The sequence below is a fragment of the Artemia franciscana genome, unplaced genomic scaffold (genome assembly GCF_032884065.1).
Source record: "Artemia franciscana unplaced genomic scaffold, ASM3288406v1 Scaffold_2305, whole genome shotgun sequence".
Lineage (NCBI taxonomy): Eukaryota > Metazoa > Arthropoda > Branchiopoda > Anostraca > Artemiidae > Artemia > Artemia franciscana.
The window spans coordinates 22,862-38,369 of NW_027063227.1; the positions used below are offsets into that span (position 1 = coordinate 22,862).

Genomic DNA, 15,508 nt, shown 5'->3' on the forward strand with positions numbered 1-15,508 from the left:
ATAATATTAATAATATACTTATTAATATATTTATATTTTATTAACTGATCAATGACTATTTATTAATCAGTCTTTAGCTGTGCATCCAATATTTCAAAAGTACTTGGCAAAACAGAATTTCCCTCTATCAGTTTTAGGAAATATTCTCCAGAAAGGCATATACATGCTATGAGGCAGCACAACAGCATTATAAAGACTGGCAAGCTGAAACAAAGTTTTTTGGTAACAACTGAACCATGGGAGGTAAATGTTTGGTGATAAATGTGAAAAACTGCAAATATGGCACATAAACGTGCTGATAAGAAGGACTACGTATGAGATGCAGTCAACTGCCTTAACACTTATAGATGCGGTCAGCCTGTGATGAATAACTGTTATGGTAACTAAGAAGAATTAATTCTGATTCTTCTGAATTGAATGGTTGGCTGAGATTACTGTATTCATTAGATTAGGTGGATTACTGAAATATACTCAGCAGTCTAGAGGTCATTACCAACACCATTACACAAAAAATATGCTGATCAGAAATACCAGATTTAGGTTATTTTCCCCATGCATCCAAAAAGCTATTGGGGAAACAGAGTAGGCGAAGTGACAGTTTCAGCCTGGCTTCTTTACAAACAGGAATTGGTCTTTTATGGGTAACAGGACGACTATTTCTGGAATTCGGGATCTGATCTGGATATTATGACTCAAGAACATATTGCATAGCAGTCTACTGATTGTAGGGCTGGCTTCCCTTTTCCAGTTTGGAGCAACACAGCAGTGTGGGTATAAAGACAGGAAGAGTATGCTTTTGAACAGAAAACACAGCAAACACTGTCTTTTGAACAGAAAGACAGCTTTTGAAAAAGAGAACAGCTTTGTATGCTTTTGAACAGAGCTCTCAGGACAAATTGAGAACCAGATGCACTGGGATCAATGAGCGCATTTGCTGCTTTGATAAAGTATCTATGCACCAAAGTAATTTAGTGACTTTGGAATATCACACTGCCTTTCCATGATGATAAATAAATGTTCGAATACAGATAAATCATTTTATTAGATAGTGATAATAACATTCACAAAATATACTTGATATCACATTTTTTTTACCACCTTTTAGGAATCTATTCCGTTTGGTAGCCAAACAGCATCTTCCAATTACAAGACTATCTCCACATATCCATATTCGACATATGTCAACAGTGAGGTCGGATTTTTCGCCTGACATCGTCTGCACTAAGGCTTACAATACCCTACCGCTTGAACTGAGAGGTAGGAGCTCCCTTGGTTCTTTCAAAAAGAGAATAAAAAATTATCTTGTTTTGAAATAGTTTAAACTGAATAAAGATTTTAAATAGATAAGATATTTTTAGCCATTATTCAGTATTTTTTTTTGTGTGGGAGTTGGAGTGGTTTGCTCCTGGATGAAAGTGTGGGGACTTCTAAGGATGTTTTTGCTGGTAGGGGTCACGGTTAAATCAAGAAGTGGAGGGAGAGCCATTGTGCGTATTTAGTTTTGAGGTGATAAGGGACACAGCATGCATTTTTTGCATAGAGATGAGAGATTATGCATGTTATGACTGTTATATTTTTTTTTTAATAAACCCAAGTGAACTGAACTGACATTTATTGGTCTAATCTTAGAATTTCTGCTGATTATGCTCACTGTACGTATGACTGAAATACCTAGTATATTTTGTGAATGTTATTATCATTGTCTAATAAAAGGATTTATCCCTATTCAAACTTTTATTTATCATCTATGCACCAAACACTGCATTGGGTCTAAATGGTCAGGAGGGGTTATCCCTCTGGCTCATAATTCAATACTAATTCAAAAGCTTGGAGAACATTTTGGAAACAGTAATAGGATAAAAGGGAATAGGCTACAGTAACAGTCTACCTTTCTTTGGATGGGAGTAAGATCTCCAGAGTATAGTATTCATTGTACAACACTCTGAACATATTATGAAAAAGCAAGCATTATGTACTTCCTGTAACCACCTAAAGGATGGTTATGTATATTAAAAAAGGAAAAAAAAAACAAACCTGATGAGGTCTGAATTCATTCACTAGATGGTGCATATGAATAAACAGCAATGTGATATCTTCAAGTTTTTCCTGTCTCCTAGGTGACTCCGGGCATTTTATGAGAATGTCAAGAAGGTCTAGGAAGCTTGCCAAGATTGAGTGATTCAACTTTTTCAACTCTCTTCTGTGATCATAATTACAAGGGTGCAAACGCCTAATTTTCTGCAATAAGCAATAGTATTAACATAGGATTTTTTTCTTTATCAAAATACAACCAATCATAAGCTCTAAGATATCCACAATAAATCAATTCATGAGAAAAATAAAAGACACATAATAAGGGAAGAGTGTAACATTTGAGGAGGCTCCATGGTTTTGATTTTAAAAATCTATGGCAAAAAAGTATCCAATTACATCCAAATTAATTACCTTAAGAACAAACTTAAAAACCAGGATGGGATAGAAAATCCCCAATTTTGCTCTAAAGAATCCTCTTAAAAAAAAAAAACTATAAATTCGGCTTGAATAGATAATTAAAAAGTACTTTCTACTTTTCTGAAGTATTAACAACAGAAACATTAGCCAGCACTTCCCAATCCCTCAAAGGAACACCAATGAACGCCTTTGTATTCATTATTTTCAGCATACAGGATATGAAAATTCAGTTTTAGACCTACAAATTTTCTTGTGTGGTAGCCAAACCAGCAACAATTGATATTCAATGCCAAATAGTTAAAAAATATATATTCAATAGAGGTGGACCAAGGATGGTTATTTTTTTAAGCTTTTGTTAGAATGGTATGTAATATAATATAATATGCAATTTTACATTATAAACTTACCTATGGGCTGAGCAAGGTCAAAAAGCAGCAGTAGCACAGAAGAAAACCTAGTTTAGGGGATTTTTGTAATTTTGAATAGTAGTTGTGCTAGGTTGATGAAACTTCCAGGAATAGATCTAAATCAGGCCCAGAAAAATGTTTCCAAGCTTCTGCTTTTACTTCAGACCCCATTCATCCCTCCAAAAGAGTCAGACTTTAAACACACCTTTATTATGTCATATGGAAAATTAAAAAAAGCTATTTTTATACCAAGCATATACAATTTCAAGAGCCATTCTAGAAATAATCAGTGTTTCAACAAATTACTGTTTCACATTTCAACGACTATATGTAGCATAAACGAGTCATTAATATCTTGAAAATTATACACTAAAAGACTTAAAAACAAATGACACAAGATGAAACATAATACTTTATCAAACATTTGTAAATCCTACTGCTCAGCACATCATGGCACCTAACCTGATAGTAAAATGCTAAATTCTGTCAAGGACGTCCTGTAGGCTATCCTAGTAGTTATGGTAACTGTACATCAATATTTTCACCTCAAAGATGGGGATACTGAAGGTGATTTTGCTGAATCATTCATTAATTTTATATTTATATATATATATATATATATATATATATATATATATATATATATATATATATATATATATATATATATATATATAATATATATATATTACATAAATGTAATATAGCAGGGCACAAAAATAGATGTTGATATAGGAAAAAATGTCAAGCCACAAAATTAATAATAGTTTTTAAAGTGATGATTAAAATTCAGTGTTATAAAACACAAAAATTATTTTGCTACAAAATATAACAAGAGCTAAGAGCTCATATGGCACTTGTGACGAGGTCGGAAGAGCCGAGAGCTCATATGGTACGAGGTCGGAAGAGCCAAGAGCTCATTTGGACGAGGTCGGAAGAGCCAAGAGCCAAGAGCTCATTTGGCACTTGTGAGAAGGTCAGAACCTAAAGTTAAACTTTATAGCACAAGATCCTTCTAAATATCAAATTTCATTAAGATCTGGTCACCCTTTCGTAAGTTACAAATACCTCAATTTTCAAAATTACCTCCCCCCTCCCAATTCCACCAAAGAGAGCAGATCCGGTCCAGTTATGTCAGTCACGTATCTTAGACAGGTTTCTATTCTTCCCATCCAGTTTCATCCTGATCTCACCGCTTTAAGTATTTTCTAAGATTTCCGGTCCCCCCAACTGCCCCCCCCCCCCCAATTACGTTTGATCCGGTTTACATTTAAAATAAGATATCAGAGTTACGAGGTCCTTCTAAATATGAAGTTTCATGAAGATCCGATCACTCCTTCGTAAGTTAAAAATACATTATTTTTCTTATTTTTCAGAATTACCCCCCCCCCCCTGCAATTGAGCGGATCCGTTCCAATTATGTAAATTACGTATGCAAGACTTTTGCTTATTTTTCCAACCAAGTTTCATCCCAATCCTTCCAATCTAAGGGTTTCCCATCATTTTAGGTCTCCCCACCCCAAACTTCCCCCAATGTCACCAGATCCGGTCAGGATTTAAAATAAGAGCTTTGAGCCACGATATCCTTCTAAAAATCAAATTTCATGGAGATCCAATCACCCATTCGTAAGTTAAAAATACCTCATTTTTTCTAATTTTTCAGAATTAACCCCCCCCCCCCCCAACTACCCAAAAGAGAGCGGATCCGTTCCGTTTATGTCAATCATCTATCTAGGACTTGTGTTTATTTTTCCCACCATGTTTCATCCCGATCCCTCCACTCTAAGTGTTTTCCAAGTTTTAGGTTTCCCCCTCCCAACTCCCCGCCCCCATCACCAGATCCGGTCGGGATTTAAAATAAGAGCTCTAAGACACGATATCCTTCTAAACATCAAATTTCATTGAGATCCGATCACCCGTTCGTAAGTTGAAAATACCTCATTTTTCTAATTTTTAAGACTTACTCCCCCCTCCCAACTACCCCAAAGAGAGCAAATAAGTTCCGATTATGTCAATCATGTATCTGGGACTTGCGCTTATTTTTCCCATCAAGTTTCATCCCGATCCCTCTACTCTAAGTGTTTTCCAAGATTTTAGGTTTCCCCCCTCCAACTCCCCCCAATGTCATCAGACCCAGTCGGGATTTAAAATAAGAGCTCTGAGACACAATATCATTCCAAACATCAAATTTCATTAAGATCCAATCACCCGCTCATAAGTTAAAAATACTTCATTTTTCCTATTTTTCCGAATTAACCGGCCCCTTCTCCCCCCCCCCAGATGGTCAAATCGGGAAAACGACTATTTCTAATTTAATCTGGTCCGGTCCCTGATACGCTTGCCAAATTTCATCGTCCTAGCTTACCTGGAAGTGCCTAAAGTAGCAAAACCGGGACTTTAGGTTTTCCCCCTCCAACTCCCCCCAATGTCATCAGATCCGGTCGGGATTAAAAATAAGAGCTCTAAGACACAATATCATTCCAAACATCAAATTTCATTAAGATCCAAATACCCGCTGATAAGTTAAAAATACTTCATTTTTTCTATTTTTTGCGAATTAACCGGGCCCCCACCCTCCCCCCAGATGGTCAAATCGGGAAAACGACTATTTCTAATTTAATCTGGTCCGGTCCCTGATACGCTTGCCAAATTTCATCGTCCTAGCTTACCTGGAAGTGCTTAAAGTAGCAAAACCGGGACCGACAGACCAACAGACAGACCGACAGACCGACAGACAGACCGACAGAATTGGCGACTGCTATATGTCACTTGGTTAATACCAAGTCCCATAAAAAAGTGTTTTGTTTTTAAAACTTAAAACAATTATACTGTGATTCACTATGTTCCAAAACATTTTTGTTTTGCAGGAAGAGTCAAAATGCCATCAATAATAATAATATACTGCTAATCTTGACAATTGTGAACTTTGAAAGGTGATCAGAACTCCTTTTGAGAAATTTTAATAATGTGCTTTCGGGAACTATCTCTGCTGGCACATCAGACCATATTCCAAACGTTAATCAGACAAAGCTACTGTACAAATAGAGCAACTATATTCAATCAACATGTTAAATGAAACTATGACTGAAAATGTTTGTCTAGTGCATAACAGCCCCCATTATTTTGAAAACAAAATTGACTCACTCAACCCCAAAGGTTGGACAAAGAGACCCCTGAGGAGATAAGCAGCACTAAAACGTACAAGGACAGAACCCCAAAAATAACATCACATTTAAATTTTAAATCTAGGCAACCTTTTTCTTGTTTTGATCTAATTATCAGGATTTCTTTGTTTCCAAGTAAACTAATACCACCACCAAGGAATTAGGAGTAATTTAGACCTAAAAGCATAACTTTGTTGCACCTAGAGAGTCATATCTACCCAATAGGCAGATCTTTCCTAGCTCTAAGACTAAAAACCAAATTTTATCTACTATTCTACAAGTTGTTCCTCCAAACTCTCAAGAAATTTCAATTCTTAGAAGTCACTTATAGCTTAGTTGTTACAGTCATAACAACAATAATGACTAGACAAAATTAAATTCCTGATCACAAAAGTTTTAATATTCTGTCTTTATTGGGAAAAATAAGCACCAGATTCGAGAGTCTGAATGGTTACTACCACATGGTGATGAAGCTCTCATACAATCAAAGGTTGCAATATTTTTGGTATGCCAACTAAGGGTTTAAAGTTTGTATAACAGTTACATATACTGCAGATCTTCTCTTGAATATATATGTCCAGCTTAGCATCCTGGGCTGAAAAAGGATCAATGAGACAGGCTTGAGATGAAAGAAAAAAAGAGCTGTGACAACTATGCTACAGATATGAAGCAACTCAACATGTGATGTTAAACCAAAATAACAGAACTTGACTACGCAATTTCAAATATCAATTTCAACTAAAATGTTTAAACTCTCTAGCTCATCGTGGTTAATTACCTAACCCTGAGAACCATCCAACTAAAGGATCAAACACTAGACTTCAACAAATCAAAGAGAATTGTCTACAATAAAGCTTTGTTCAGTTTCTAGTACTAAGACATATTGCAAATTATTCCCTCATTTTACTGATAATGCTTTAGGAAGTAATGTAGCTTATCTTATGGATTTACCCATGAATGTTATTGTATTGACACTGGATACATGATCTACCCAGGGTAGCATTTGCCAATTTTGTCAGCATAGTTATTTTATCTTATCAATTCACTTTCCAGTTACAATTGTATAATTTTTAATTATTACTTTTCTTCTGGAAGTTATAAGCACATTTCTAAAATCCAAGCAGAGGACAACAAAATAAACAAGGAAAACAGAGAGAGACACAATCTTGACACAATAAACAGCATTTGGTTTTCGAAGTATTTCTTAATTCCATAAACAGTATATCCCATAAGCATATAACATAACAAAGCAAATCATTCATACTGAACAAGAACACAATATACCCCACTATGACCATAAATATTACAGCTTCACATTCTACCTTTAATAAAGAGGTTCCAACTAAACCTGTGAAAACATTATTTAGTGAAACAACATGATCAGACAACAAGTTCCTAGAATTAATGAGAAATTTTACAAAGTCCAACTTTCCTTAAAAATCATGATTGGTGCAAATTTAATGAATTTAATGACTGAACTGAGAGACGTCACTATAAGATAAATTCTAACAGCCTTCAATAACTAAAAAAGGGTTAAGCAAATCTGATCTATCCCTCCTGAATTGCAAAGACTACTTAACCTTTGCTCATAAGGTAAACATTCCAAAATGGGACAAGTTTAAATGCTTTGCAATTACTCAATGATCCGTGACTCTGATTTTTTGTTTGTGTATACCACAGAGATGAGCAGCCTTCAATAAAATAAGTTAATTCTTTTGATATAGATCAGTCTGTAGAATGCTTTATTTACCACAGTTGACATTTGTTAATCAAACTTTATGTCATTAAAAAATTAATACAATGATCTCTGATAGAATCAACAGGCCATGTGCCTACATCAGCAGTGAGACAAGATTTCCTGCAGTTAAGAGCAATAAGGCTTCAGTGCATTATTTTTTTTTCCAGGGCTACTTGTGAGTAGTGACTCACAAGTACAGGTGACTCAAACACCATCTCCTCTACTTACTGTTGAATTGGTCCAATTAGTCACTCAAATATCTGACCTAATATATACAGTAAGACCACCATGTTGATACAATTGCCTATTTTCATGTAAAAATTATATCCCTCTAAAGCAAGCAACTTTAAATTATGGATATTAAGCCATGTGCTAGTTAAATCTATGACCTGAAAAATAGAAATAACCTATTAGCTAAATCTTCCATAAAGCTATAACTTGAATTTAGTCCTTGGCAACTGAGATGAAAAATACTAAAAAATTTTCAGTAAAATTTTTGTAGTTCATATAATTGACTTACCAATAAAGTGAACATACCACTTGATGCCTTTTTTATGTTCTTTACAAATGTAACAATGCTTCTACTGCAAATTCCAATTGAAGCACTTTGTGAGCAATTAAAAACAACAAATTTTCAATTAAAGTATGAGTTATCACTCATTCACTCAGTCTGAGTTATCAGACCAAATAATACTATGTTTTCTCAGTGCTGTTTTCTTGGTCATTTTTGACAAAATAATACTACATTTTCTCAGTGCCAAAATTATTTATAATAAGGTTAGGTCAAAAAGTGCTTAAATTTGAATTTGCAGCAGAAGCAATTATTATATTTATAACAAACATAAAAAAGGTATTGAGTGGCATGTTCACTTTATTGGTAAGCCAATTATATGAACTGCAAAAAATTTGCCAAATTTTCCTGGTTTACAACATAGCCAGACCTATCTAGCATGGCAAAACATACTGTAAATCTTCAAGCTGCATGCAAATATAATACCGAAGGCACAAACTTCTACTTGAAACATCATTACATATAAGCCAAAAATCTATTTTACTTCTCTCTGAATATTACCTTACCTTAAATTGCATTTGCCAGCAAGATAAGGTGGTAGATCCTCCTGTAGGTTCTTGCTGGTGGTGATTGATGTAATTATGTTGGCTTAGCTTCCCAGTCCAGCCTCCACTCAGCCCTCTTCCAGTCCCTGTTGACTCCAGCCTTGAAGGAGTTGGGAGTCTCAGCTTGGATGGTTGACTTGGATAGGCTATTCCAGAGGGGGACCACCCAAATGGAAAAGAAGCCATGTCATTCCCTTCTCTAACATCCAGGCAGGTGAAGCTTCAGTCTGTGACCTCTTGAATTGTTAGCCAGGGAGGGGTGAAGATCTGGTTCAGGTGGCTGGATTTGAAAATTTTGTGTGCCATGATCACATCTCCTCTAGCCTATATCTTCAACACATGAGGGCTGGAAGTCTCAGAGACCTTAGGCAATCCTGGTAAGGGGCATTATTTAAGCCATGGACAAGTTTGGTTGCTCTCCTTTGGACACTTTCAAGGGCTGTCCATTTTATTTTGGGGAAAGGCCAAAGTCAAGCCAAACTCAAGGTGGGGACAGACAAGGGATTTAAAAAGTTTTGTAACCACACATGACTTTCTGGTTACAAAAGAGCACTTAATGAGTTGAAGAGCTTGATTAGCTTTTGCAACCTGAGCCTGAGTGTGGCTATTACTCTCAATTGCTATTAACAGCAGCATAACAAACCTTTAGAATTAGGCTACACTAGACCTACTAGCCTATTCATTTGAAAAATAAGGGAATTGAGAAATCTCTAGAGAAGTTGGTATTAATAAGGAGGAGCTTAGAGACTCAAAAAATTTTAAGAATAGGTTAGACACTGGATAGGGTTTGAAAATCCCTTTCCATGTCTTAAATGGTTAGTAAATCTATTCCTCTAGATTTTATAAATATCATGATAAGCTACTTAAAATATAGTAATATTTTCTATCTTTATTTTACCTGGCTTTCCAAGGGCCTAATAACAGCATCATCCATGTTCATGGGAAACCCAAACATTTGATACCCATCTCTAGGTATAGCTGGTGGAGGTAATGATCTGCCTCTCCTTATGTTTTCATCACTGTAAAGACTAATGTACTGAATCGGTGGTAAGGGCAGAGCACTCTCGTTCTGAGGAGTAGTTATTTGTTGTTGATCAGTCATCTTTGATCTAAATATCCGCCGTGTTCAACTTTTAAATGACTTCAATGTACCAAACAATATCGCCAGCTTTCGATTTTTTAGTGAGTGAAAGTTGAAGCCCAAATAGAGTGATTTTCCTCGAAAAGAGCTAAGTAAAAAAAGGCTTACGCACGGCTGACGTCGTTAGTGTGGCCCTCCTTTGCATTTTAACCACTTTCACATTCCAAAAATTGTTTATTTCGTCTAATGGCTTTTAAACTTAGTACCCGTAAAAATTTGTCCCCACTTGAATAAACCTCTAAATAATAATTTAGTTAATAAATCTTGAACTTTGTACGATTAACAGATTTTGCTCTGTTAAAAGTTTGAAAATGTTATTTTTATCGTTCAGAACGTTCAATGAACTACATTCAGAACTATTATTGACTTCACCGTAATCATTTAATTACCATTGACCACACACACTCCCTTACTCCTTTAGAGGTTAATTTTGTAAAAACTGGAACGAAAAAAGTCAGATAAGTAACTAATTTATTTTCTTTTTGCTGACCTGAAACGAAATGTTTGTCTACAAGAGAAAATTCCACTCCCCCCCCCTCTTTTGTATTTTCTCCTTTGTCTTTTTTGGGAATTTACTTTCAATTCACATATCAGAAGAGCTTTCTGGTCATACTTTGCGAAAGTTTATAGCTACTTGCCACATAATGTGTTGCTTATAGAAAACTAAGCTATGTTCTATTTTAGTCATTAGTCTGATTCCGACCTCGGTGCTTTAGTGTTGAGCTCAACAATATTTTGCTCATCATTTGCACTTGAGTGCAACAGTGCACATAAATCAAAAATAAAACTTGATAACCGTTACAAAAACTATTTCTTTTGCGAAAGTTTTGTCTATCCAGACCACCACAGACAAATGTATCCTCTAAAAAATTCAGTGTCACTACAATTACGATAAGCTGTTTCACTCCTGAAAGTATAGAGTACTAGTTTTTGACCAAATTGTTTTTTTTGTCGCGCTTCACCCTTGTGTCAAAAGAAATTGCAATTCAAAGAAAGTCAGAAAATTATAAAAAGCAAAAAAAAAAAGAAAAGAAAAGTTCGGCAACAGTCCAGTACCAAAAACTGAAACAAATTCATGCTTTTGAGTCTTTTTGAAACGTCTAAAATATATTTGGTTTGATTCTACTGACATAATCAGTCTTGGTTGATACAAAGCCTTCAGTATGTGATCATATTTACCTGATACCCCTGAGTGTACCGGATTCTTATTGGTTAGTGGGGCTACTTCGGAATATATACTGGCGTGAGATGTTGACGTTGAGTCCCATGGCCTTTCTGATGAAGAGTCTAGAAGCCCTTGGTGAGCTCCTAAATCCAAATCCAGAATTGGCAAGGAGAACGACGGGGAGTTGATAACCAAGTGAGTTCTTGATGAACTCTTAAGTCTTGAGCTAGCAGTGGCAGAGGAAAAGTGAAGATAAGCCTGAGGGCGAAAGGCCAAGATACCCAGTAATCTAAACCAGATACTTGTGTGTTTTTTGAGTAGGTCTAGTCCATCTGGTTGAGTCCACCCTTGTGCCTTTACATGAAGACTAGGTACCATTAAGCTAATCTGTCCCCCAAGATCTGGGATTTTTTCGACCTTACTTTTGCCAGTGAAGAGATGAACAAGGAGTATTGCTGAAGTACGAATAACTGCATTGGGTGCAAGCAGCAAAGAGACCTACTGTCATGGTGGAATCCTGGATGTAGTTTGAGGGAAAGGCTACAGGGGGTGAAACACGGTATTTTGTGTGTCCAAGTTCCCATCAAGAGAGGAATCTGAACCTGACTAGGCCACTCAAGAAGCTTCGTCGTCAGATGGTGAGCAGTCTTGAATACACCAAATAAGCGCTGGACGGCAAATCAGTAGGGATAACTGAAGATGTAAATGGAAGGTTTCTCCAAGGCCACGCCCTAGTCCAAATTTGGAAGTAAATTTGTCGCATGCAGAGGTCCAGAGAAAGTGATCAGAAACCAAGGTTTATGACGAGTGGAAATATTAGATCCCTATCCAAAGAGGCAACGAGCGTCAAAGAGAAGGCGTGACTGCAAAGTTGCACTAAATCCTTGGAAACGGTTATAGAAGAAAGCTTTTCTCTCCAGGAGTCAACAAGGGTAAGGGCTTTTAAAACTCCAAATGAGAGAGGAACTCAGTGGACAATAATTGATGGTATTAGTATAATAATAGCAGTTGTAGTAGTAGTGATAGTAGTTGTAATAGTAGTTGCAGAAGTAAAGTTCAAATAGAGTCTTTTTTTAGTCCAATATCCTCCTCACCACATCCTGAAGGCTTAAACTTGGTAACTCAAGCCGTTCCTGTGACATTGGTGATATACCCTTTCGGAAACTTTGAAGTATATAGTTTTCTCTTTATTTAGTTCACATCTCTCTGGTCATTTCTGGGAAGGTTTACCTTAACCGTCTTATTCTTTTGAAATCCCAAGATCAAAGGTGTCCCTTGTCCTCTATATCAACACCTGTATGTCAATAATGGGCAACTTATATAACTTACAGCCCTTGCCCCAGTGGCTGTTGGTACCATATTTTCCCAAAGGTGTAGCTATCGGACCTTTACATTATTTTCAACAAAAAGCTGTTTCTAAATTTAATTGGATGTGCCTTGGGGGACGGCAGCTAAAAGGGGTGTGGAAAAGGGACTGGTTTCTCTTTAATTACTTTTTTCTTAAAAAGGGTAATAGAGGTTTTACGACAATTCCTTCTGAAAGAAATTTCCTGGAAAAAAATACAATGGAGCCTTATCAATTTTCACTAAATTTTCACTAAGGTTGTGCTGCCCTTGATATTTAGAGCTAATGTAGCATTTAAATTTTTCAATAAATAATTCCTTGGCCAGGTATTAACTGATATAGTTTTATTATCGTTAAATGTAAACATTACAGAATGCGTGTTTTAAAATTTGTTGAGGAACTAAAATATTCAGTTTGAATTAGATTTTACTTCCAAATCAATATTTTTTTTATGTTCTGTTAGTTGTAAAAAGAATTAAAATGTTCGTTTTTTAGTTTTTTTGGCTCAAGGGCTGAAACTGTGGGAATTGTATTTAAATTTTATTTACATCAAATGCCCTGTGATGGCGCAGTTTATTTGACCTTAGCTTGGTAATACGGGACCCAGAGATCGAATCACGCTGCAGGAATGCACTGCAGGGCCGACGCAGGGACCATAGTAGTCAAAAAGCGGCGTTAATTCTTAAATAAATCTTAAATAACTATCAAATCAATATTTATAAGCCCGACTTGGCTTCTTTTTCCTCTGCGCTGTGACTTAACATCTGTTTAAGTTTCATTTAAGTTATTCTGGGTACATTTTCGCTTTTCAATGGATTTGAATATTTGATTGTAAAGAAAAAGAAAATAAATTTTATGCTATAGACAACATACACAGCTTTTAAGGGTCTTAATCATACACGTATATAAATATAAATTTTATGTATAAATAGAAAACACCTAGATCATTACACAGTGAAAACTTGGCTTTAGAAGCTTTTTGTTAGCTCTTATTCTTGCTTGGGCCTCAAGTATTTGTCTGTGGCCTTTGGCTCTTGCCATTGACGGTATTGTGTCTTCGGCACATTGAAAATAGTGGAATCAATTCTTTGGAGCTAGTAATTTTGGCCTGATCATTACTTCAGCTGTCTTATGGTGGCGCAGTGGATTTGACCTTAGGTTGGTAATACGGGACCCAGAGATCGAATCATGCTGCAGCAATGCACTGCAGGGCCGACGCAGGGACCTTTGTAGTCAAGAAGCGTCGTTAATCTGATACCATACAATTGTATTTTCTGAAATTAATTCAGCTTCTTTAACTTGCTTCTTTTGCCAGATTTGTTTTTCGGCTCTCATACACTTACCATCATGACAAAAAATTCTGGTTTGTAATAGTCCCCGAAGCCGCGCCGAATGTCGGCGGCCCGCCACCAAAAATAACTCAACGGGCCGCCGCCGAAAACATGTCGGCACGCCGGCGCGTGGCTCGGTGCCAGCGCGCCGCCGTGAGGTTCGGCGGTGGCGGCGGTCCGCCGGTGAATAACTGTCGCCGATTTTTTTAGTCCTATATAGCTTATCCAATTGAGTACAGCTGTAACTACAAAAGTTCTATTGTCTGTGCCATCTCTGGGCGAGTTTTTGCAATTTTATGTTGAATTTAGCGATTAGTCACTGCCAAACGTTCGATGTTAGCTCCATATCGCGTGAACAAGCTCATTTTTATACGTGATAATTACAAGATAGTCAAAGCTTTCAAAGGAATAATTTAAGCTTTTGCGCTCAGCTACAACGGATCTTTTTTTCTTTTCTTTGTTCTTATTACATACATTCAGTATTAAAGGGTATTTGGTATTTGAACAAAGATTCCAAACTCTCAATCTTATGAATAGTCCTACACTCATATTTTCTAGTCTATCACTTGCTGAGTTAAGCGTAAATCTCACAATCTAGAAACCTCCGCTAGTTTTGCAAAGTCATGTCGTAAGGCGAATATTGTAGATCTAAGTAGCCTATGCTTAAACACCACCTAAACACTCGGACAAGATATTATATAACTAGGTAACGATGAAAGAAAGAGATTTCAGGATTTCTATAAAGACAGTATTAAAAATTCCAAAGAAAATAAAAAAAAAATACTGAAAAATGCCTTAAAAATTGCGAAAACACCAAAAATAGATGCGCCGCCGCTGACATAAATTCTCTCCGCCGCCGCCAAATTTCGATTCGGCGCGGCTTTGGGGACTAGCTTGTAACTATTTTTCTTTTAGCTTGTAATTTCTAGATATTTATAGCCTATACATATTCTCCTTAATTAAACTGATGAGGTTTCAATACACATAAACACGTGTATATCTTTTAGCAATTGTTTAAATTTATTAAAAACAGTAAGTAGGGAAAACACTGCTGGCTAGAATGACCGATAGCGGAATCGGCTTTCAGCCAATAAGTTCTGTTTTCAATTATTGACCACGAACAAGCAAAATTCTTAAACATCAACTTCGTGAATAAGGTTCTATTTCTGTGCATCTTTGTCCAACAGAGCTCATTGTAAATTATTTACAATGACTTGCTGAATTTTTAGTGCTCTATAACTTGTGTTTTAACACCAAAACGAATTTGGTGCATTAAAACTTTGAAACTAACCAAACTACTGTTAGCCTATGCTGAGGTAAGTAGGCTATATATTAGTTGGCAATGTCTGAGGGAAATAGGCCTAATAAAAGTATCAGTACAAAGTTACCAATTTTACAAAGAAAGTATAATAAAGTAAAATTTGTTTGCTTGGGCTTGTTCTATCCTTAGGTTTTGTATTTTAAATCACTTCCAAGTGTCATGGTTGACTTTTGACAATCCACTCCCTCCTCATTGACAGTCCCATATATAGTTCTGAGAATAATTGATACTTGTGTGTTGTCATATGGCAGTAGCAGATCCAGGATTATAGGAAGGGGTGGTGGGTTGACTATTGCAAAAATTCTCATTTTTACCCTAATTAAGCCTAA

The 15,508-nt window shown here is 36.2% G+C and overlaps 1 protein-coding gene across 1 annotated transcript in view; it reads right to left on the reverse strand.

Annotated features, from left to right (window-relative positions):
• Positions 1-10,021, reverse strand: part of LOC136042878 (mediator of RNA polymerase II transcription subunit 7-like) — a 21,115-nt gene extending 11,094 nt beyond the window's left edge. The window contains exons 1-2 of the mRNA XM_065727807.1: positions 9,775-10,021; positions 2,035-2,238 (exon numbers count right to left, since the gene is read on the reverse strand). Of these exons, the coding sequence (XP_065583879.1) occupies positions 2,035-2,238; positions 9,775-9,978 (408 nt within the window). The 5' untranslated portion in view covers positions 9,979-10,021. The remainder of the gene's footprint in view (positions 1-2,034; positions 2,239-9,774) is intronic.
• Between the last annotated feature and the right edge of the window lie 5,487 nt (positions 10,022-15,508).